At 44.1% G+C, this 25,597-nt stretch overlaps 2 protein-coding genes across 2 annotated transcripts in view; both read right to left on the bottom strand.

Annotated features, from left to right (window-relative positions):
- Window positions 1-17,756, bottom strand: part of LOC146181277 (BTB/POZ domain-containing protein 6-like) — a 34,045-nt gene extending 16,289 nt beyond the window's left edge. The window contains exons 1-2 of the mRNA XM_084576331.1: window positions 17,616-17,756; window positions 3,895-4,086 (exon numbers count right to left, since the gene is read on the bottom strand). Of these exons, the coding sequence (XP_084432457.1) occupies window positions 3,895-3,997 (103 nt within the window). The 5' untranslated portion in view covers window positions 3,998-4,086; window positions 17,616-17,756. The remainder of the gene's footprint in view (window positions 1-3,894; window positions 4,087-17,615) is intronic.
- On the bottom strand, window positions 14,350-17,594 carry LOC146181278 (uncharacterized). The gene is made up of 3 exons (XM_084576332.1): window positions 15,853-17,594; window positions 15,603-15,791; window positions 14,350-14,977 (listed from the first exon to the last, which is right to left on the bottom strand). Exons 1-3 carry the CDS (start codon window positions 16,304-16,306, stop codon window positions 14,532-14,534), a joined length of 1,089 nt encoding a protein of 362 aa, XP_084432458.1. The 5' UTR covers window positions 16,307-17,594; the 3' UTR covers window positions 14,350-14,531.
- Window positions 17,757-25,597: the final 7,841 nt, after the last annotated feature.

Raw genomic sequence — 25,597 nt, 5'->3', positions numbered from 1 at the left:
GGCAGTGCGAGAGAAGAAAGGGGTCTTGTAGAAAGCCGTACTCGGCAGGAGTGCACGCTAATTTGCGCTGAATGGGACAGGGATATGAAGGAAAGTGCTCCTCCACGGCGGCCGTCGGTGTGTGTGAACAGCAGCCTACCCACCTGCAGGCATGCACTCACGAACCACCCGGGTCGTTCGAGCTGCTGTCACACACAATTCTAAAAGGTCAAGAAACTGAAGAAACCGGTGGCCGAAGAAGTCACGAGACAAGGTTGAAAGCTATGCGAACGCAGACAAGAAGAGAAAGACAGAGACCGCTGAATGTGTGGGTGACACTCGAGAAAACAGGCGCGACAACCGGAAGTTTGCGAACCGAGCATCACCCAATGACGTTTCACGGGCGGGGCAGAGTTCCCGGGCTGTTTTCTTCGTTTTTTTCTGGTGTCTCCGAGTGTTGAGTTTATGGGGGAGAGGAGGAGCACCATTTTTCCGATATCTCCGGTGTTTAAGAAGCTAGCTGAAAAATTCTTGCGATGAATTGACTTGTGAGGAAGTACCTATCTCTCAACTGATTTGCCTTACCTCATCTCAGACATTTCATAGTCTCTTTAATGAATGAAACTGTCTCTCGTGACTAATGTTGAAAGCACTCACAGGTCTGACTACACTCATGATGTAACCATTTAACGCAACTGTACACAAAAAATCTTTCTGTGGCTTTGTTTAAATTAGCCCAAGGCATTTCTGTAGCAAATGAAGTGCTGCTACACACAACCACCAATGCAGCAAGTCCCAGAAGGCCTGACAGGAGCATGCTGCACGGTTAACAGGCAAACGAGAAAAAAAAATGAGTGTCCGCTTTAACACGTGAGCTCTCATTTTGCAGAAAATGCAAATGTTGCCATCGTCATTATTGGCACTGTGAATGAAAAATCACGAGCATGCCGCCGGCAGGTGGTTGTAGGCGGCTGACATATCCAAGCACTGATTCGTCAGCTCGGCGTACTAGTATGGCAACACGAGACCACCAGACATGACCTGAGCTGGCAAGAGCTGCCAACTGGAACAGCTTCTCTAGATGACAAAACGAGATGGGAATCAAATCCTCCAGAGTCCTTGCATCACGAATCAGACAAGCTGCCTCTAGGTAGCGCACGCACATTCTAAGTCTTAGTTAAAGCAGGCGGGACTTTGTACATAATTTGTCAAGTTCCTCTGCACACAACGTGGCAGCTCACCACTATATGCTTATAGGTGAAATAAGAGGTAAAATTGAGATATTAGTGATTAAGTGAGCAACGATGTGCACAAATTAAAATCTACAAAGAGAGCCACATACAAGAGCCATCAATACTGTCATGTCACACCCTTAAAAGCAAATCTTTAGTGTAAGTGTCCCCAAATTTCTTTTAGTCCCCTGTCATGCTCATGTTGGGCACTCTGAGTGCAAATTGAAAAACTGAAAATATTATAGGCCTCATGAGAAGTCCAGCTCACACACTCACGTGTCAATCTTGCCTAAGCACACATTTCTCTTTCGTGTCCCTTCACCGTAGGACCACTGAAATACCTTTTCAGTTGCAATTATAACTTAAAATTATGTAGAGCAAAGGCCACTGGTATTCACGTCTCACACAAGTCCTCAAAAATACGAAAATAACTTCAAAACAAGTTTAAGTTCCCATTCCCAAGCCTCGTAGAAACATCCGGTGCCAATCTCTCACAGAAATCCAAGCAAGCCACTTTGTGATGTGTTGTCATTGGTGTGTCAAAACCCCAACACCATTCATAGATGAAGCTGGTAAAGGAGATTGGGAACATGGCTATCTGGAGGCGATGACACATTATTCACACCATCATGGGGACATGAGTGGCCAAAAGAAAGCAAACATTCATGCCTGGTAACATTTTCTTAGGCGTACCTCGGTCCCTGCCTGTAATATATTTCTTTTCTTGCTTGTTCTAGTGTAGGAGTTAAGAGAAAGGAAGGAAGGCTAGTTTTAATCGCTGATACCTCTAGTACTACACAAGCTAGGTCAAAAATTGTTGTGGCAGGACGATGGGTGGCTCAACACCTATCAGTCTTTCATTTTTCTTACCCTTGGCGCAAACTGCTTCGGTGCAGCGGTAGATTTAAGGAATAGAGGTATGGGAAGTTTCCCCCACAAGCAAAAAATTTCAAGAGGGAAACCACGCGAACACCCATTTCTTTTCTGCCAATAAAGTCCTGCAAATACATAGTTCAAATGGGACCACCCAAATGCCCTTCCAAGAGTGATCTATAAATCAGCCACCGCTTTCCCTTTGAAAACCATCAGCCTTGCTCTGCTTGCCCTGTCACACTTCAAAAGCACACACTGGTACCGTCATGCCATGCTAAGCACTGCAAAGAATAAAAGAGATTAAATTTTTCATCAATATGAACGGTGTAAGGTTCATAGCTGATTTAAGGGGGGAAAATTCAAGGGTTTTCAAGGACTTTCAAGGCCCTGACAGTGATTTCAAGACTCCAAGTGGTGTGGCGTTTAGTAGTTTGGACAGAAAATAATGCCTTCAACAGCAAGATCCCCAATTTTTATTGAAACGAAAAAATGAAATAAGGCATACATCACCTTGAAACGTACCGGTAATTAAAACATGGCACATTTCAGTTCTTTTGCACTTTCTCAGCCCTTGTTTAGTATCACAGTACAGGTGATCGCACGTACTTGCTGCTAATAATAAACTGCATTTAGTTACAGGCTGCTGAAAAAATATGCCAAGAAAGCTCATGGAACTTTTTCTGCTATTTCAAAGTCAATGCTTGAAGCTCCTGCATTGTTTCTTCTGCAGTCTTCCTAGGGCTGTTTGGTTTCATATTATATGCGAAGTCATTTGTGGCATCAGCTTTTTCAGCGCAGCTGTGAGTAAATGTCAAGTTAGCAACTGCTTTGACTGCTGAGCTTGCTTTTTTTTTTTGTTTCTTAAGGTAAATTTGGTAACGGTGCCATGCAGCTAAAACATAATCATGCAGCTCCTTCGTAATTGCATTTAAGAACCCTGCCAGCATTCTTTACAGTATCACACACAATTCTCTGAGACATGTGGGAAATTTTGTACCTTTTATGAAGAATTGGAAATTAGCACTAATAGTAAATACCCTTTTAACAGTAGTCTGCCCTAGGCTTAAAATAAGGAGAGCCTTGACTACTCCCAAGATGTTTATGCATGAAGCACGGAATTTCAAGAAACTGCAAAAACCATGTCCAACATCCTGGAATACATGTCAAAAAACCCATACAATAATGAGACTTAGCAGATTGAGCGAGCATAGTTTAACTACTCCCCAGATGTTTACGCATCAAGCATGGAAATTCAAGAGACTGCAAAAACCATGTCCAAACTACTGGAATGCCTGTCAAATAGTCCGTCAAATAGTAAGAGAGAGGCTTAGCAGATTGAGTGAGTGTAGTGAGAAATCAAGCAGCCACTTATACTGATACCAATCAAATTGGATTCAACTTTTCAATATGGACAGACGCTCAGCCAAGCTGCTAAGTGTAGCCGAGTGTAAAAGTCAAGGACTTTCAAGAACCTCTATGTTTACAAGAGTTTTCATGGCCTTCAATATGAGTTCCTAAAAAACAAGGGTTTCAAGGACCGCTACGAACCCTGGAACTACTAAGTCTATGTCAAAGTTTTGCTCTGCCTACTATTTTTCCAATCTGAATTGAACGCATGCCAGGCCTCTGTGACAGCTCATCTTCCAAGACTCTGCTCATCAGTTTATCACGCACTTTTTCCCTTTCTCTTCCAATGAAATTTACAATTTTAAACCAGAAAGACTGATCCAGAAGAAACGGCATCTGGCCACAAAATGCTTGTGGCAACAACGTGGCAAAAAGTTTCCTTTCCAATTCTGGTTCCTCTTACCTGTAGACACAAACTGAAAGTTCGGAGCTGCCTGCTGGCTGAAGGTAGGCGCCGCAGGGGCAGGGCGGCCACTGTTCTTTGCAATTGGCTGAACGGGCTTCATTTCAAATGCAAGATGTCACAGTCTCAGGATGAAGCGTTCTCGAGTCATGTAAACCCAGCAACAGTGCTTGACAGGCCGCCTCGATGGCTCTGCACATATGTTGTCAACATTATTCCTTTGCAACATGGCATCTACGATTGTGCACGTGACTTTTCAACCTTTTTTCAACCCATCTAGAGCAGTTTTCACAAAGTCATTGACTCCAGATACATTTTACATCCCTGCTAAACAGAATGGCAGGGTGATTCCAAGCTTAGAAAAAAATTAAGGGAGGGTTTTTCTCGTCTCTTGCGTCACCTTTTTTTTCGTGCTTAAATAACTACGAGCACGAACCAACTAGCACCATAATACGTATTACTAGAAACATGACATGGTATTCATTTTAAAGCGAAAGCCTTTCTAGCCCCCTCGCAGTGAATATCTCACGTCTGCAAAATGTGTCTGTGAAATTCCGCAAGATGTGTCAGTGAAATGTCACAATAGGCAGGGTGTCTAGCAAACCAGTTTCCAAAATCCCTTGCTTTTCCAGGTTTTCCCTGATTATTTCAGTTCAAATTCCCTGATGAGTGAAGAGGCTCAAAAATGTAGCTGCTGATAATGAGCATAGATGAATAACTCAAAACAAAAAGCTATTTATTAATCACATTCTGCAATTTACATTAGTGTAAAGACTTATTGTTAACAATGTCAAAAGTTTGCTGAGCGCTGATGCCAGCCTCAGAGCACACGAGCCGCCCACCCCGCAAAAAGCCGAGAAAATTCAATCCAACATGGCTGCGCACGCGTGCTTGACAACAGCAGCACAGTTCAACGATCGCTTTGCGCCTACCCTTGCAGCGCGGCTGCCATGGAGGCCGCGCGCTGGCGAGGCAACACATACACACAAAACAAAAAAATTTGCACGAATAACATACTTGCTGTGCGCCAGCTTAAAATAAAAATGCACTGCAGAATATATTGTGCCGTTTTCCCTGACTTGAGGAAATTTTTGGTCATTTCCCTGACATTTCACTGATTTTTCCCGCTGTATAAAATTTTCCTGACAATTACCGATTTCTCTAGTTTTCCTGGTTGCTAGACATCCTGAATAGGTTCTGACGTCAACATAATTTTTCCGGTAAGGAAGTGGCAATAGGTTCTTACAATGAAGCCAAAGAAAAGAAAGTAATAAAACTATAACAAGTACACAAACATGCATGATAGAAGAAGAAGAGAAGAAGGAGGAAAAACTTCAGTCATTAAGCTCTTAAGCGAAGCCAGGACAGTGGCATGTTGCGAGTTCCGCGTCCGCGCTATAGGAGCCGCCACCGTCGGAACGATGCCAGCGCACTGGTGGCAGAGGCAAAACGCAGGTTGCGCTGGGCCTAACTATAATTTCCAAACCTACAAAAGCATGAGGCACAATACATTTATGTTCACAGGTTAATTTCGAAACGAGACACATGCCGTTGAAAGCATTTAGTTGCGAAACTATTATTTGCACACGTGACATACACCCCCTCCCATCCATTTGAATCTTCGCGAAGAGAGTGGCGGCAGGCGCGGGCAGCCACCACAAGTACCGCGTGCCGTTAGGAAGTTTTTTTGAAAGTGAGAAATAAAAAGAAGCAACTTCAAGAGTTAGTATTGTGTAAAGAAGCTATGCGACAGAACCGGCTACTAAGGATTGTGAGAGTTCTACAGTTCCTGCTTACCAGAGGTATTTTTTGCACTTCATCTAAAACATTAGCAAAACCGATACAACCGACGGTGACAATGTCAGCTATGTTAGGCCGGTGGCAGTTGCTACTTGAAGCCGCTACAAAGGAACAAGGAATGCCTTATTGTGCTATCGTTAGGCAAGTATTTTGGTATGCTTCTTTAATGAATTTATAAACACGATTACAGTGAAAATGCCATCGTGCTGCAGTTTCGTCAGGTCAGGTTTCTTCACTGTGAATGTAGATAAGTTAAGCCACTGCCGTCATGATACTCATGAGCAAACGCGTCATTTTTGTACCTGCAATGGCGAGACTGATGTTTTGTTTGAATAAAGTATGCAATTCATGCCAAATATTTTGTGCTGCTGCCTAGCTAGCATGCGACCACTTTTACGGGCGCGCTGCGCACTCAGGCACATAATGCTACAGTTTTACTAACGTGCCTGAGGTGCTACAAGAGAACCAAAACGCACGAGATGTGGGTGCTCAACAAAATATATGGAAGCGCTGAGTGAGAGCAGCACGCGGCAAAAGGTACCAAAAAAACAGGCAGCAGCGGTACATGAGCGGTAGGCGCTCCCAACGCGCCCGCTGCCATAATAAATTGGACTGGCTTGTTGCAGCAAGAGTGGCTTGCGCAGTTTTGAGCGAACATCAATGCATTTCAATTGTCGGTAAAATATGAGGTTTTCACCGGTCGTACACATTGCTAATAATTTTTTAAGTGCTAGTAATGGCAAAATATAGCAATTTAATGTATTATATACCTTATTCTACTCAGGTGGGCACGAATGCATTTTAGCGATCCGAGTGTTTACCGCTGAAAAAACTGCAGCCGCTAGTGTCGCCAGCGATTTTTCACTCTATTGCTTCTATGGGAATGTCACCCCACTGGCGAAGCTAAGTGCAAACCTGCAATTTTTTCATCAGTCCAGCTCATGAGCCAATGAGCTCATTTTGTCTACAAATCTATATATTGAGTTGATGTTGAAATTCATGCGCTGTCGTGCTGAAATCATTTCAGGATTACAGACTCTGTGAAAAATACACAGCCATACAACTTGCTGCTGAGCAGTCCTGTCACTACATATGTGTGATAAAAAAGCCTGGGAAGCTGTATCTTGTTGACAATGCCTGCACGTGTCGAATGCTTTATGGAATGGATAATCACTTTTGTGACTCTTTGTACCCAACGATGCGCAAGTTTTTACAACACAGTCGACACGGGAGACAACGGATCTCATAAAACAGCCAGATTTAATTACTATTATTGTTTATTTGGTCTGATTTTAAATACATGGTTTAGTTGTAACGGGTCGCATTTAATTAACACAATACTATGGACCAAAATGGTCCAAGCAGGATAGGAAACATACACAGCCATACAACTTGCTGCTGAGCAGAGTCCTATCGCAACATATGTGTGATAAAAAAACCTGGGAAGCTGTATCTTGTTGACAATGCCTGCACGTGTCGAATGTTTTATAGAATGGATAATCACTTTTGTGACTCTTTGTACACAATGATATGCAAGTTTTTACAACACAGTCAACATGGGAGACAACGAATCCCATAAAACAGCTGGATTTAATTACTATTATTATTTATTTGGTCCGATTTTAAATACATGGTTTAGTTGTAACAGGTCGCATTTATTTTACACAGTCCAAGCAGGAGCGGGAACATACATTTCCTAACAAGCACTGTTCCTTGGGATCAGCAACGATGTCCAAGCGACCATACAATATTCAAGAGAAGGTTACAAGAGACCACTGCTTAAACCAGACTAAAGTTGTAGTAAAATTTGGTCCAGAGCATTTTCGGAGTGAAAATTTGTAAATGAAGCTTAAATACTGAGCAAATGAATGGGCCCACATAGTACAAACTGACAAGCGACAACTGTTTACTAAGTCTTTCAGGCATGTATAGTCTTTGTCAAAAATATATAGATGACCCAGGGGTTTTACTTTCAAGCCCTGTGGGGCTTGTTGTGCATCTCCAGCATTGAAAATCTAGCAAGGGACACATCTCGTCCTCACTCTTCTCTAGCCTACAGCCACGTCCGCCTGATGGAAGCGCACTAGGTGCGGCCTGCTACGTCGCCCGAAACTGGCGGGAGGCGCCTACTTCCAGTCACCACCGCCGCGGCGCCACCGTTCGGGGACAGCCGCACGCGGAGAGCTGCGCCTTGGCTGCGCTTTGAGGGAGGCGTCGGCGTGGTAGAAGCCTTTTATTTTAAGGATATAAGAGCTCCGCTTCACACAATTTGGCAGCAAGAATTAGTATATACTGTCATGTCTAGTGTGACAATGTCAGCACTTAGCACTTGCTCGGCAAGGATGTATACTGGAGTGTACCCCGAAAAACTTATAGTGACGGTGGTTCAATCGATTGGAGTGCTCGCATTACCATGATGTTGCATTCGGATCCAGTTGTTCGTCACATTAAAATGTGGCCCAACTGTGAACAATTCGAAGCTGTTCAGCTGCCATGGTAGCCTAATGAATAACCACTTAATTAACTATGTCGCGAATTCCGTGTGTCATTTTCATACCATTTACTCATTCCTGCATACAGCTTTTATACACAAATTGACGTCAACCTGTTCTAAGCTACCAGCGCTATCCAATAAAAAAATGTCCTACTATGAGCAACCTCTGTGAAAATGCGACATGTAACCAACCTTTCTATCTCATTGTGACAATTTTACAGTGGAAATATGAAGATGTTTATTAGGTTAGATCTAGATGATAACCTGGGATCTTCTGCTCAGTTGGAGACATTAAACTTTGTACGCCAGAACGCTATGCGTCATGGCTTCCCGCATTTTGCATGACCGGACAAAGTAAGCGCACTTGATAGAACCAGTCTGCCTCAAGGTGCTACGTATATGCACCGAAAGGTTTTATTACTATTTTTATTGGCTGCTCGCAAACCCATACAATTTTGCTGGTTCGTAATTTTCAATGGAAGAACGCGCAGCGAGTGCTGCTGTTGTGAAACTCTTAGCTGTGATCACAAGAATGTTCACGCGTCAGAGCACAACTGTAGCCGAGATTCAGTGAGCGGCCGAGTACGCTTATTTAATGGCCACACAAAAAAAAGGAAGAAAATTACCAATCGCAGACGGAAAACCTTTCTTGAGAGAGGTTTATGCCATAGCCATAAACATCGCTCCACTGTTGAGTTGACATTTCCAGCCCAGCTCGCTATCAGTGGGGGCAGCAACTTAACGATATTGTCTCGGATGATCACCGTGACTGGGATATTAATTTGCCGTTTGTAACGTTCGCGTACAATTCCTCTTGTCACGACACAACGGGCTACTCACCGTTTTATCTTCTATACGGCCGCGGCCCTCCCCTTCCATTTGACAGCGTATTGCCTCCCACCGCTAATGCCAGTTGCTACGTTCGTGACGCCATCTCCCAAGCTGACGCAGCCCGTGTTATTGCTCGCCGACGACTGGCCTCCTCCCAAAATTCTCAAAAACGGCGCCATGATTCTCGCCACCGGGATGTCCACTACTCTCCGGGCTCTCTCGTCTTGCTCTGGACTCCCGCTCGTAAAGTTGGGCTGTGTGAGAAGCTCTCGCCACGCTACGCAGGACCCTACCATGTTTTACGGCCAGTCACTCCTGTGACATGTGAAGTCGCCCCTGTACATCCGCTGCGACAGTCCTCTATGCACACACCGAGATTGTTCATGTCGCCAGAATGAAGCAGTACTACCCCTCCAGTAGTTCGTCCTAGTGCGCACCGGGACTGTGCTTTTCGTGGGGGGGTAATGTGACATATATGCCCTGCATCGCTGGACGTTAAAGAAGACAACGATTAGAAGGAGTGACACAGAAGACGACAAAGTGGCAGCAACGTTTAGTGCTAGAAGAAGGTTAACGCTGCTGTGATTCTGTGCTTTGTGTGCTGCGTCATCCTGGACTAACCTTCGTGCACTAACCTTGCCACGTATCAATATCTTGCATAGCGCCTTAGCTTGGGCACGATCATTGTTTTTATAGATTAGCTGCAGGTACTGTGTACAGTGAGAAAACAATGATGAAACCAAAAGTTTACACAGCTTGCTACATCGGGCCTCTTCAGATTTCATCATCCTGTTAATGAAGGTGCTCATAAGCTGACAAAGCTTGATTACTTCCTTTGTGGGGTACATCAAGCCTCCATTGTCCTTGGTTTTCATTAACCTGCAACTGGTCCAGTTGACGATATTTCCTGCAACAGGCTCTTGCTCGACTGACATGTCGCCTCAAAACTATTACCAAATAGCGCATAAATTAAGCAACAACCTGGTAGTGATAAACAAAACTTGGGGTGCTTAAGTCTCCTTGAGGAGCCTCGTTAGAGTGCCCGCACTTTGCTACCTGCTTATTCACCGTATCCCGTAATTGCTGCCTCTGTCGCATATCATTAGAATGCAACCTTAAGCCACCGCATTATATGAAATAGCACTCTACACATAGCTATATAAAGCCCCTCTTTACCGAAGCCGTACGAACGTGCCCTATAGGAGTATAGTGTGCCTTACTTGGGATCTAAGGGTCCCGCTTTCAATAATTCCCCTTTCACTCTTACATCTTATTGACTCTCTCTGATTTGGCAGCTCCTGCCACATTCAACGTGTCATGTGTTCTCATTGCACCAAAGGTGTCTGGCCATATCACCAACTAAAGTGCCTCTTACCAGAGAGGGTTTTTTCCGACTTTCCGCCGACAGAGCGGGCGCCGGATTTTCTGTGGAACGTGGCTTTTCATTTTATCGCATCGGCTCAAACAGTCTCAACAGTATAAACAAATGTTGTATGCACAGGCTCCTTTACTTGCAAGGCCACTCAGACTAGCGCGGCAAAATTTAGAACAAATTGCATGCTTATATAAAAAAAAAGCCTTCGTAGATTTTTCTGATATGTCCTTGCACCATAACCTGCGAGAAAAGCTTCTGGTGCTACCTAATCGTGCTCATCTGCTTCACAACACATCGTTAAAAATCCTAGTTCACTGGCCAGCTCCCTGGTAACTAAATAGGTTAAACGTGTCGGGAGCACAGGAAAAGAGGATGACACAACTAGCGCGGTTGTGCCGTCTTCTCCTGTGTTCCCGTCACACTGTTTGCACGGTTAACCGATAATTAATCACCAACAAGTCCAATCTGCTGTCCCTTGTAGCAAATTCAATGGCAGCTGATAGGGCATTATGCTTCAGCATCTGGACTTTTTAACTTCAGCGCCGCTTTCATTTCAGAGGAAGCGAGTGCATTTCCACTCCTCGCTGCTGTCTTTGCCTGAAGCGAGCTCAGCGGATAAAATTAGAGGGTCTCTTAGATGTCTCTTAAGTGCAGGACAGCGAAAGCCTACCCTTCTCCTATCATTTGCCTCTCATCGTTTGCCACAGTTCGTCATTTCAAGACATCGTTTGATATATTGGTCGTTTCTCAGTCATGATGAGTCTGCCTGCGTAGTCATTGTAGCCCTTATCATTCATAACTAACCAGGTTACTCATTTAGAATCAGTTGTCATTACATGTCGTCGTTTCACATATTGGTCATTTCGTAGTCATTAACAGTAATGATTAGTCATGCTAGCTATTATAGTCATTACCATACATCGCTAAGCACTTCTACTAATTTCTAATCAATTGCGGTCATTACATGTCGTAATTTGATATACTGGTCATTACAAATCATTTTAGTAATTATTAACCATTATTAGTCATTAGCATTAGTCATTACCTATATCAATGTCTATTTATAACTTTTATTGATTGCCTATCACCATCAATCATATTCATTCTTAATCAACGTCCACTTTTGCGACTGGCACACCAGTGCACAGATGCGACGCACAGGTAACAGGCACAGCTTCTGCGCATAGATTTTCGCTCCATGAGCCTGAACGGCTTTCGCCTTAAAAAACAAACGCATTCAGTCTCAACGTTAACGTGCTTGCACACACGCACACAAAAAAGTTTGCGTTTACCACGCAGACGCAAGGCGAACGCGCCCAGAAAGGAAGCAAACCGCGCGCTCAGTGCCGGCGACCCCGGCGGTGACGTGTCCCCGAACAGTGGCGTCCTCAGCAGAAATAGCGGGCGCAACTGTAAACTCCCCAAGGACGCGCTTGCCCATTGACGGCGGCGCGACGCAGCAGGCCGCACCCAGGGTGCTTCCATCGAGCGGCCGTGCTACAGCTTACCTATATATTTCAGTACTGCTTCCAGGAGCCCCTTTACAGGGCTTAGGAGCAAACCCCTTGAGCTGTATATTTTGACAAAGACTGTACATCACAGCAGAGAAAAATACCACAGGGCAGTAGCTTGACTGCCACGAATTTCCATTTTCACACAGAGAGAGACTTTCATGAGCAAGCTAGCATAAACAGCATAACCACATGGCCCATCTCTATGTATAAATGTGGTAAACTGTCATGAATTTGTAGATAATTGTACGTTTTCGTTACATGAGTCTATATATTCCTTCCAAGAAAAGAATGTTCATGCCGTAAAGCACATATTCACAAGCATCGTATACGCACCAACTAGGCCTTCACAACTCAAGTTCCAGCTCGTGACCAAGCAATATTTCACACTGGTGACACTTTCCCTGTTAAGCATAAAGCCTCTACAGTGAACACCACCAATGTTGTGAATTTCGCCACCAAAGTTCACAAGTCCACCCCCTCCCACATTAGGGAGACTGACCATTTCGTGTACGCCCCACAATTGGCTCTAGAACTTTGCACATGAATTGAGTGTTGCTGGCTAATGGAGCCCAGGCAAAATGAATGCTTGCCACGTCCCATGATGTAATAATAAGTGCTAATCTCTAGTTTTCATCTATACAAGGCTGTCAGGAGCAATTATGGACAGCACCACAGACTTCCAAGAAATCTAACACCAGGCCACTCAAAAGCCACTCCTGGCATACACGAACTGTATACAAAACTCCCCGCGAAAAGAGAAAACTAAAGAGAACAATGCATTGCAGTGTCATCTGGTTGTGGAATAAGCCCCTAAAGAACCCATTCTTATGAACGAACATATCTGTTTGTTCATTCAATGTGGTCACTACAGGTCAGTGAAATGTAGGTCTGTACCACACCGGTCTTTACCAGTCTATCACTGAGAAGTTAGCCGCACAGAAAGCTGCCTTGTCAGCAGTATCACCTGGAAGTAAGTGCAAACACTCCCGACTATGCAATTGTAGAAAAAATAAAGCCGAAAAAATAAAATTCTGCCACCAATCAAAATGCAGCGGAAAGTTGTGGCAGGTTTGCTGAAATGACAGTAGCAGATCACTATTACTGCGTTTTTCAGTGATAAATAAACCGTCATTTATGTTTACGTTCATGGGCTTTAACATCCTAAAGTGACTCGCGCTATGAGAGATGCCATAGTGGAGGGCTCCAGAAATTTCTACCACCTAGGGTTCTTAACACAAGGTAAGTAACACTTGTTGTTCTCAGATAATTCACATCTAGTACAATTCTTGTCGTTGCCAAGAAATGCAAATGAGTCTCCAGAAAAATGTTTTTGTTTTGTGACTGGTTGCAACACTGTAAAACGGTACAAGTCACTCAAGGACACGCATGTCGTAATATGCACAGTAGCTTGCCTTGCTATTCTACTGCAGGCAGAAGTGCCCAACAGTATTCAAATGGGAATCAATGCAAAGGCATGCAGCTGTCTGTATTTTCCTGCTTTTAACACGAGTGATCACATGCCGCAAACTGATGCATGCACACGTCATACACAGACATGTATGTCAGCCTGTGTAGGTGCGCCTATGCAGAGTGTGGTACAAGTAAAAAGGGCACAGAATTTCATGTATACCAGTCATGTACACGAACGCTGCAAGCCCTGCAATCTCCCACGTGCAACCCCCTCAGTCAACCTGGCGTGCCTTGGGTGTCTGCAGAGCTCGCTGCCTAATTAGCCCTCGTACAACCTGCTGAGCATCTCCCGAGTGCTCAATTTGTCGCTAAATCATGAGACTCTCTCTCATACACCACAATGGCCTGAACTTGCTTTTCCTGTTTCCTTTAGAGGCTGTCACAGGGCCCGAACTTTTATAATTTGGTGTCAAGTTGGCCTGGTTCTGCACACGATAACAGGATCTTTTCTAACAGCCGGGTTTTGATGAGCTATGAAAAGAAGGAAGTACCTGGTGTCCTTCTTGGAGATCAAGGGTACGCATGTTTGCCCTTCCTTATGACACTGCTCAGGGACCCGAAAGCAGGTGCACAAAAAAGGCAAGGAAAACAACTCTGCAGCACCGTTGTGAAATATGTGCGAGGTAATTATTTTTTTATGCTCCTTGCAAGTACAACAGGAGCCATATCAAAACCCAGAACACCGTACAGCGACCTTTCGGAGTTTGGAACCGGTGATTTGCGTGTCTGACAAAGAAGCTTGAAATAAAAACAGAGTGATCGGTTGCTGTCATCACAGCATGTGCAGCATTGCACAACATTGGCTGTTACCTGAGGGACCCACTTCCAAACAGCGACAAGCCTGATCCTGATCCTGAAGAGGATGACGGAGGACCATGTCCCCCCCGACACCCTGCTGAGAACACAGCTCAGAGCACATCTCATTCAGCGGTGCTTCACAATTGAGCGGAGCAGTGATGACAGTGAAATGGATTCTGATTAGAGGTAAAATGTATGCTTTAATTGTAAGTGAAAATCACCATTGAACAGAGAATGCTGCAGCAAGTCTAAAATGAACAGCTGATAAATAATTGAAACACAGTGGCACAGTACTGAGTACAATAAATTTAATGAATCTTTTTTTGGCACTCTCGGGCTACCTTGTGCGTACAAGTCAGTGTTTCCCTGCACTGAGCGCCTCTAACTGCTTGGCTAGTACTGACTGTTTAAGGTTCTGTGTTTTTTCTTTCTCTCGCAACACACGCATCTTCATCTTATGAAGTGCATTTCTTTTATGCCTCTCATCATCGTATTGATGCTGCTTTAGCGCATGTTCGTCTGCCAGCATCTTCATCCTGGAATTATGTTCCAAGTGCCTTTGCACTCTCTCGTCTTCTATAGCCTGAAGACGTGCCTCAAGTTCTGCCGACAGCGCTTGCTCCGTGCCAGCAGCCAGGGCTCCTTGCCGACGGTGTACCACTGGCTCGGGTCCCGTGTCGTCACTGCAAGATGCTCTTGGTGTGGCCTCTTCGGCTGCCAGCCCACGATTGACGGCTGGCGGTGGTGAGCTGCACAGCACATCCAAGAGCTTACTGCCACTGGCCTGGCTGTCTGTGTATTCTGCAAGGAAATGTAAATATGTTCAATGCGTTCTTGAGCAAATCAAGGAAATAAATCTCTGGAAACAAAAGCAAACTATCCTTCTTTGGATGTCTTAAGCAAAAAAACTCATAACACAACACTGTGTCCAGCAAATATTGTTACAGGTAGCATTTCAGACACGAGAACTTTAGCTGTGTTGCCATGAAAACTAGAACACTGGGCTGAGAAAGCCGAATAAAGTTGTGTGCTGCCTAACCTCGCATAGGCCCTGGTTCTGCATGCAATTGGGAAGAAACTTCTTGCATTGCAGGAGCAGAGCAGTAATGCATTTGGATTATCTGCAAGTTTCGAAAAGTGGTAAACGCTTTTGATTTCACGCACATAAGGGGTACAGGAGCAAACTTGTTCATAATCGCTCCAGAGTTTGCTCATTACATGCATTCCCCTCCCAGAAAAGTAAATTACATGTTAAGGTGACAGCAAATATTTTGGCCTTGATGTAAGAACAGCGAGGCCCACGCAAGATTTTTTTTTTTAATTTTCCCACATTGTGAAAGCGACGCACGATGTCTGACGCGCTATATTACGATAGGAAACGCCAATGGACACCAGTTTCACTACCAGAATGGAATGTCTCGCTTACCATCACCACCTTCGTCCCATCGACTGTCTCCGTGAATCATGTCTTCAATGAGACTGCTGACTGCCTGGCTGGCAGGCGGCTGCAGCCCGTTGCTATCGAACGGGTTGGGCACTCTCATCGCGATGTGCGGCAGGAATTCTTCTATTTCTGCAAGCCTTGGGTCCAAAGGCTCTGGCGGTGGTCCTCCACCTGTAATATGCCACACTTTACGATTTGCAACTATCACTTCAAGAAGACACGGAAAACTTACCCGTCGCCATGACTTCTCTTGTTTTTTTCGCTTTGTCTTTTTTCAATTTCTGTTTCAAATTGTCCCACAATTTCTTAAGCTGCTTTACCTCACATGGCCACACATTTGGCATGCTGTCGTAATCGGTGCACAAGCACTCCCACGCTTTTGACTTCGAATTGAGCGACCCGGCGTCCGTCTTCTTGTTCTTGACAGCATTTTTGTACTTGCGTACCAGGTCAACAAGGAGGTCTTTCTCCTCTTCAGAAAAATAACTTTTGGCTGGCATGACAGCACTTCTGTCGCAAACACGCATGTGCAACAGGGCAGTCGTAGTCGCGTTGTAAACAGATGACGGTGGCATTGGCAGCCGAGAGCCGCGACGCTTAAACAGTTGTTGCCAGAGTGGGTGTTTTCCTCCGCAGAGTGTGCGGCCTAAAAAACGTTTGCTGAGGACATGAATGATATAATTCATATAAAGCTCGCTTGCATCAATATAAATGCAGGTGTGATAATCTCGATACCAGACGGGTCTTAGGTGTCCCTTGCTTAGGCGAGGCACTCCTTTCGGGAGGAAGTGTGAAGGGAGCTTTCGAATTCGGGGTGGCCCTCCGAGGGCGCGCCTTGTTTAGGGAGTATGAAGGACTCGGTTTTAGGTTAGGAGCATTTTAGAATTCGGGCCTAAGTGTTGCTGCTGCACATGGTATATTGTGCATCCCTTGTCGAACACAACCAGTGTTCCATTGGATGCGTGGAAGTTCACTGCCGCTCTATGATTGGTTTACAGGCAAGAAAAGGTGCAGTATCTGTCACTCGCAAAATCCCGCTACTATCATCCTCACAGTAGACAAAAAGAATTATGATGTGCGTTTCGCTATTCCGGGCTCGACGCAGTCGGTTAAAGCGCTCGAGGAATGATATGAGGAATGAAGATTCGATTCAAGGTGGAGACAGGATATTTATTTTTCTGATGACGACATCAGGATGACTGACAAGTGGAATTCCGCGGTATCTCGTGAAGTGGGACACTTCTAGCGGACGCACGGACGGACACACTGGCGAGTCATGAGCCATTAAAGTATTTCGCCTTAAAACGCCGACAGCCTCCCATCAACCGCAGCGAATGGCGATGTTTCACACGCGGTCTTTTGTGACGTTGAATTCAACAACCATGGTGTGAAGAAAGAGCACAAACTTTTTTTCAGTCTTTACTTCAAAGCAGCCTTGCTTATTTCTAGCAACATCCTCCATCCGAGGTGACAGCTCCACAATTTTAAAGTATCTCCAAACACTCAACAAGTACGGTACATACTAACAAGCACTCGTAACACAGTACAACGGAACGCAAATACGTATACTACAATGACAGCGATTTTTTAAAGTAGTCGATTTTCCATTTCTGTTCTCAGACAATCGAAATAAGAAATGATCAAAAGAACAGAGAGATATCAAGGGAGAGATATAAAACGTTCGCCTTCACTCCCGCGTTTCCGTCTCTTATCGGTTGAAAGAAAAAGAGAGGGAAAAAAAAAAAGAAAACAGGATAAAGTTAAGGCAGACTGTGCTGTTTAGTCTGTTTTCTGGTCAACTACTCCGCTGTTAGTTTCGGGATTTAACTGAAACAAACTTAACGCATACACGCATTTTGGCGCGCCCTCATATTAATTTTACTTTGTGCGAGTTCACCCTGCCGCGGACGCCGTCATGACCTCGTGCTGGATAATTCCGATACTTTTTTTAGAAAGATAGGGACAAGCGTGATAAGCAATGAAAGTCGGACTTACACTTTAGCTGATGTCAAACACGCTGCTAAAGTGAACCAGTGAACTCTTGGTGAACTAGCAACGCTCCGTAGCCATGCGTGTTGACGCTGATCATGCGCTGGTAGCGGCATAGAGTAGCGGTAGAGATTGCTATGGCTTTTTTTCGCTTTGGCTATCAGCAGCTTCGTGCGTCCTACTGACATCCATGCCGCTTATTTTTCTGCTCTAAGTCAACTTTCGGTTCTGGCGTTAACTGCACTGTTAGTCACGAGAATTTGTTTCATGCGGCCAGGTAGTTCGAGTTCAAAGGTTAACACCATTAGGAGCGGGAGATCCCAGCTAGCACCCTATCCTAGCGAAGAATTTTAAGCGTGCAATGATTGGCTCATGCTGAATTCTATGTCGTGCCTTAATTGTTAGCTATTGCAAACCATACCCAGACGGCCATAGACGTCCGACGGTCGACCGACGGACGTCCGTTTTCGGACCTTCGGACATCCGACGGAAGTCCGGTTATGTTCGATATACGTACAGCGGACGTCCGTCGGACTATCGTTCGTGGATCCGGATCGCGTCCCACGGACGTCCGACGGGCAGCCGAAGGCGGACATTCGGACGTTTCCCGGAACATGCTTGCAGGGCCCGCTATTGGTGTAAAAAATTGCAAATAACATTCGTGTAAAGCTCAGCAAGCATGTGCCATGGAAATTTCAGTCACATACTAGTGCGCAATGCCTTTGTCGTGACAGTAAAGCAGACAATAGAATATGCAACAGGTTCAAGTTTCCTGTTGTCTGCTTTACTTTCACACACAAAGCACTGAACAGTAGTGTGCAATTAAAACTTCCATCAAAGAGGCACATATGCTAGCTGAGCTTTACACAAATGCACCATTCCTGAAAACATGCTAAGTGCATAGGCATACCAGCATGCGAGGTTGTAAAGCATTTTTTTTTGGCTTTATTGCAAAAACTGCATGCATAAATAGTCTACACTAAAAAAATATCGATGTTAAGGAATGGCATGGTAAAATGCAGGCCAACTGGAGTATTAAGAATCTACTTGAATAATTTTCTTTAATTATCCTTGGCCGTGACAGCTCTTCCCTTGGGGAGGTGGTGGAGGAAAAGGTATTTATTGAAACCTAATATTTCGGAATTAGCGAGGATCGAGTTCTCTGTGGGCGGCCTCCGCAGGCCGGGATTCCAGGAGCAGTTACTATCCTGTGCATTTTCTCGATCAGCTGTTGCTGGTCTTTCAGGCCTAAGATGGAAAGAGCAGGCTGGGCTCCTCCTGCAATAGAAAGGAAAATGAAATTCAAGTTATCTGTGCTGAACTTTGATTACACATCTCCAAGGGCAACTGCCAGTTTCTCTCAATTGCTTTTTGCAGATGGCACTGTACGCATGCATCTCCATTCAGAACTGTCACATACTATATAGAAAGGTCATATAACTGCAGCAAAATCCATGCATAATAACAAAAGATACAAACGTAGTTTGACCAGAACCTGGCATTCAGTATTTTAATGTTTTTATGTCGTCTTTTTGAACATGCCACTCTGACCAAACATGGCATGTTATGCTTGCTGCTATGCGCCCTCAGCAATGCCCAAGACATGGAGTGCACATGCAGAGAAACTAAGCATAAAGGATGCTGTATATGAACATAAAGCACAGCCAGAGCATTGCAGTATTACACAGGTACGCATTGGCGGCAGAAACCTGCATTTTGGGCGGTTTAACAGGCAGATTTCTAAAGTCATTGTTCCTGCTCTGAAAAGAAGTGATCAATAATAACATCATTTAAAATTGTTACCTTTTTGTTCTGTAAACTGCACATTTCGCTGGTTTCCATGTACCCTCTACCGAAGACATTCCCTGGGCGTGTCGGGGGTATATCGACATCAACATCTAGGCTACAAGCGTCTAGAAAGCGTCTCCTTAGAGCAGCTGCGACGAAGCAACTTATCTGATAACATGCAAGCTGCTGCAGCAGAATAAAGATACACATTTGACATGTGGCTAAAGCCCAGTGTGGAAGCATAGCCCGCCGCAGTGATTGCGCAGTGTTCATGCTTCTACAAGAGTAAAAGTAAAGTTATTTGTTTACCCACAGCGCTATATGTGACATTACAATATCAAGGCTTATAGTTACACAAAACACAAAAAGCTGACAACCACAAGCTCTTGATGTATTACCGGCAGCATGCAGCATGGATGTTAGTTACTGAAATATGGTTGCATAATTCTGGCAACCAGCTGTGCATGTATGTCATGGATTTCTCAACTACGCACAACAAATTACAAAAAAAATAATGGTATTTATAAATGCAGCCAGCTGCTCACAAGAAACACTGTAGCTTTTTTATGGGGAAGGTAGTGGGCGCCAAAGAAACTGCCCCTGTAAAGGCGCCTAATTTGCCCCAATGTAATATCGGGGACAAGTGTGTGGACTACACAAACTGCAATCAAAGCACATAACTTTCACATCGACCAGGAAACTCGGACCATACTTGTCGATGTGAAAGTTGAACGTTAGTTCTTTCATGTGTGCAAGAGAAATAAGGTCACAATTCGTTTACATCGCGATTCTAGTCCAAAATCTAGACATACTGTCCAGAGACTTTCGCCCCCGCAGTATAAGCCACCACTTGGGTAAGAGATTAGTAAAAGAAGTGTATAAAAGACATTAGTGCTGTTCGACAGCCATAGCTATAAAAATGGTATTGACATTGGAGTACTGCCTTAAGGCGGGGCCTAGGGCATTACAAAAGCAAGAGTTAGTGTCCGCTGGCCCTCATTTGAACGAACAAAAAGAGGGGGGGGGAGAGAAATCTACCTCAACTACATGTTTTGAGTGACACCAAGCCGTAAGTTAGTATTAAAGATATCACACAGTTTTGTGGAAAATTTGGGAGCGCTTTGCTGCTTTCTTACAGGATTGGACAAAAGAGCTCACCATCTTCAGAAAGGCACGTTATATAGAAATGAAAATAGTGAATTTACTGCATCTGGCCACAACAACTTGCACACGGAGAGGAAGATGAACTGAAAATTTTATACATGAATGTACGTATTTACAACAGGTGAAACAATGACCATGATCTATGCCGAAAAGGAAAGAGATCAAAATCTAGCTCAGAACGAGTTCTCCAGGTCGCGGGGCCGTTTCATTAACTTCGGGACTCCGCCCATATTTCTCATCCCCAATGACAACGAACTCACACATGACTGGCTAACAAACATTTTGGGACGTCTTTCCACTTTCATAAGTTCTTCACCCTCTCCCTAATACAAGCAATGCAAAAGGGACAACAAATTCGTTTCACAACAAACAGAAATCAGAGAATGGACCTCGAAATGATTGGCTCACTAGGTCCCATGCCAAACTCTCTCCCCTAGGAAAAAAAAAAGAAAAAAAAAATTAGAACCCATCAAAACGGTGTCCCACGTGCGCAACCATTGCCCAAAGCTTGCATCCTTGGCGGCTCCTTTTACAGGGCAATTATTGCAATTATTGGCGTCCGAGTCAGCACCATTGCGGACTACATTGAAAAAAAAAAAAAAATTGAAAAAAAATTTATTTCCAGTAATATACAGGAAATGGGCCTCGGGCGAAAAGCTACAGCGATAGCTTGAGAGATGCCCGAGGCCCAGTAATGGCAGAGCAACAGGACGTGTGACGTTAAGGCGAAGATATACATAACATGAAAATTTTGAAGCACAGAAAGAGCACATATATACAAATGAAACAGCAAGTTAAAAAACAGCACAGTAAATTAACGACCCTCAATAGTGTAACAGCATGCACGAAATATGGCAGAACGTAATGAAAATGAAGTGACTATTCTTGTAATAATGTTTAAGGCAAGGAACGGAAAGTACAGAGAGACAGTGCGGAATTGATAAAATATAGCTTAAAGTCCTTAATTGACGCGGTAAAAATGTTTGGGTTGTGTATGCTATAATGATTTAATATGCATGGTAAAGTAAAACGAAGGCTCTGGTTACCGTATAACGTCCTCGTTCGAGGAACGTCCCATATTTGTTTACTTCTGGTGTGAAAGGGTTTCTCGTAAGGCTTAAGTCCAGATATATTCTTCAAGAAGTCAGTTAAGCATTGAGGTGACAATTTAAGGCAGTGAAGTAGACGATACTCAAACATGGCATGCACACGATGAATCCTATATTTCGGAAATAATGTTTCTGTATGGGCGGTGTAGCATGCACCAGCGATCAGTCTAATTGCCTTCTTTTGGAGACCGAGTATGATGTTTAGATTTGTTTTGGATGTTGTACCCCAAACGAGGTGACAGTAATTTATGTGAGATTGAATTAAAGCGTGATAAATAAGGAGCTTATGCTTTGAGGAAAATTCGTTGCGCAGTCTCGAGAGAAAACCAACAGATCTAGTGAGCTTGCTTTCAATATACATTATATGGTCAGACCACCTCATGCGAGAGTCGAATACAATACCGAGTGATTTGAACTTGTCTACAATTTCAATAATGTTATTTTCTAGATGCAGAGTACTGTTTACTGTAATATCCTGGCTAAGGGGACGAAAAAAGACTGCTTTGGTCTTGTTAGAGTTAACTACCAAACCATTAGCTGTGGACCATTTGTGGAGAGCACAAAGAACCAGATTTGCACTATTGATTAGTTCATCGGCAGAAGATCCTCTAAGAAAAAAACTTGTGTCGTCAGCGTACTGAATACAACTTGTATGATAAGCTATGCTCGGAAGGTCGTTAGCATATACATTAAAGAGGAACGGTCCAAGGAGGCTACCTTGCGGGACACCACATTCAATGAGAAGGCAGCTAGACTTATGATTATCGACCGAAACGACCTGCTGGCGCATGTTTAAATAAGAACGAAAGAGTTGGAGGGAAAGACCACGGACACCATAGCTTTCAAGTTTAGAGAGTAGTATTTCATGATTAAGAAGGTCGAAAGCTTTGGTAAAGTCGATGAAAATACCAAGGGTCAAACTTTTAGCTTCGATATTATTTAAAATAATTTCCTTTTGTAAGAGTAAAGCAGATTCCGTGGACTTGCCCTTTCGAAATCCAAACTGACTGGCATTTATTAAGGCATGTTTAGAAAAGAACCCATCGATTCTCTTGAGCATTACTTTTTCAAGAGCCTTTGAAAAAACAGGGAGAATAGAAATTGGCCTATAGTTTGTCATCTTGTTTCTATCGCCTCCTTTGAAAATAACAGTTACGTTTGCATATTTCATTCGTGCAGGAAAAATTCCTGATGTGAGCGACAAGTTAAAGATGTAGCTTAAGCATGGTGCTAAGAGATCCGAAACAAATTTAACTGGTTTAATTTGGAAGCCATCGAAATCGGTGCAACTTGTAGGTTTTAGGTTCATTATAACGCTAAAAACTTCCTCGCTGGTCGTTAAATGAAAAGCAAATGTCTCTAAACCTGTATTTTGGAGATACCGAAGTGCTTCGACCGCGGAACCACTCGGTCTAAAGCTTGTGAAAAAGTCATTGAATTTTTCTGCCAGCAAAGAGCGGGAATAGGGCAAGCCATCGATCACAAGCTGACCTAAGTGCGTATTTTTATTCTTGTTAAGAAACGATTCATTTAAAAGTTTCCAAAATGCTTTCGGACCCTCCCTGCTAGTGAGGATACGCGATTGATAGGCATATTTAGATCTTCGCAGTTCGTTGGTTAACTTGTTGCGGTGTTTTTTGAAAGCTGTAAGGTGATCAGGGTTCCGAGTGGACATAAAGCGTTTGAAGAGCCTAGACTTATGATTCATCATTTTGACGTGTGTTGGAGTCACCCAAGGTTTACGGAGTTTTGTGTTTGATTTCTTTGTTTTCCAGGGAAAACACTTATTGTAAATGTCTTTCAAAGTACTTAAAAAGAGCTCATAAGATTCATCACTGGAAGAACAGGCAAAAACACAGTTCCAATCTGCAACGCGTACAGATTCGCGAAATCGGGCAAGTGTCACATCAGTTATACATTGATAAGCAAAACTATTTGGTTGTGCGTAACTTGGTGAGCAGCTATGTGGCATGGATACGAAAATGGCACAGTGGTCACTAAGGTCACAAGCAATAGTACCGGCAGAAATGACGGGGGAGACAATGTCTACTACAAAAAGGTCAATTGTACTGATTGACGTCGTTGTTATCCTTGTGGGTGTAGTGATAAGATTTCTAAAACCATTGGAAGCAATTGTGTGATTCAATTGGCGATTTATAGTAGAAGGTGCAAGTGTATTAATGTTGAGGTCACCACCAATAATAGTAGAGTATTGGACTTCAGCGGCAAAATCGAGAAATTTGTCGAGATGTGTTAAGAACTTATCTGGGTCACCTGACGGCGGCCTGTAAACGACAGAAACCATTTTGTCCGCAGTCTTCAGCACGAGCATTTCACAGTCAGGAGTCATTATAGAGAACTCGGGTAAAACTTCGCTATGAAGGCCACTGTTCTTTACGTAAATGGCAACACCCCCTCCACGAGAAGGGCGATTCAGGAAACAAGGATCATAGCCGGGCAGTTTCACCAAGTCAGCATCGCATACGGCCCATGTTTCAGTTAGCAGAATTGCATCAAAATTGTGCTGCAGACTGTCAACAAAATATGAAAAGTCATCAAACTTGTTACGCAGAGACCGGACATTAATATGTAAGGCAGAGAAATTATTTAGGTCGAGGCAACCGTTTACTTTATGGGGAAGTAGTAATTCGTGATACTCCATATTTAGTTTTCAGTTTACGGTGAGTTATTGGGCTAGCAGAGCAAGGTCACTTTCTGACCGAATGGCAAAGGCGGAGTCCCCTTCCTTCCTCCTGACCAATATTTTGCCGTTGACATGCCAAGCAAATTTGAAGCCAAATCGTTTCGCCTGCTCTTTCACGATTGCAAGGAGGTCTCGCGAATACTTGGTCATGTTCTCTTTGACAAAGACAGAGCTGTCTACATCACGGAAGGCGCTCCTTTTGGCGAACCATTTGTCCCTTAGCTCCTGACGAGAAAATCGCACAAGAATGATGGGAGTTCTGTCCTTTTTCGCGGGCAGTCTATGCATGGTCATGACATCCTGTTGCAGTAGTGGTTCAAGAGAAACCTCGGCCCCCACTTCATTAATTTTAGCCAGTAGGTCTTCCTGTTCGCTCTCAATAACACCATGAAATTCCAGGTTTAAACGCCGACTACGCCATTCCAGGTCATTGACACTAGACTTGATCTCTGTCAAATCAGACCCAGCACAGTTGCTTTCCAGCACTGCAACTCGAACTTTGAGCTCTTTGGTTTCCTTTTCTTGGGCATCGAGTCGTTCTTTGAACTTGTCGAACTCACCCGAAAGCAAGTCAATTGCCTTTTCGATTCCGTCCACTTTTTCAGGGAGGCAAAGGAGAGAGCTAGGCTTTCTGTTTATGTCTAACAGAATTGTAGGTATATTAACTTCTGCCTGGTCGGCTTTCCCTGTGATAGCGCCATTACTTGCATTCGGTCTGCAAGACCCACACTTCCATGTTTTCCTAAACGATTCTCGTTTCCCCTTGAGGGCTTCATCAGTCACACCAGAGCAAGCGCCCGAGTGGAAGGGAAAGTCACACGTGCAGCATGTCAGTTGTGAGTGCTCTTCAGACAGCACTCCTCTACACGCGCAACAACGGGACATGTCAAAAACTAGACCGGTAAAAGCAGAAATGTATCAACAAGAATTTTTGTTTTTTTCGCAGCAGCGGCAGGTTTGGACTGAAGGTATAAGAAAAGTGACCAACCTGGAAAATCACAGAGGAGCGTTAGGCGAGGTGCGTCACACGAGCTGCCGCTGCTGCCAAATGCGAGCAAAAAAAACGCCCACAGTAGACGAAGCCGATAAGGCAACGATGTGTCGCCGCTGTCGCCCAGGAATGCCACGAATGGTGGAGAAGCTTCTTGTTGCGTGAAGAAGGGCGCCAACTTCAAAACGGCAGTCCCGAAGTAGCAGCCTCCAGAACAGCGCACGTCCAAGGG

This window comes from Amblyomma maculatum, chromosome 8, assembly GCF_055883805.1.
Source record: "Amblyomma maculatum isolate TAMU_Amacu chromosome 8, ASM5588380v1, whole genome shotgun sequence".
NCBI classification, from domain to species: domain Eukaryota; kingdom Metazoa; phylum Arthropoda; class Arachnida; order Ixodida; family Ixodidae; genus Amblyomma; species Amblyomma maculatum.
Note: the sequence above shows the minus strand (reverse complement) of the source record. Positions and strands in the feature narration are given on the sequence as shown.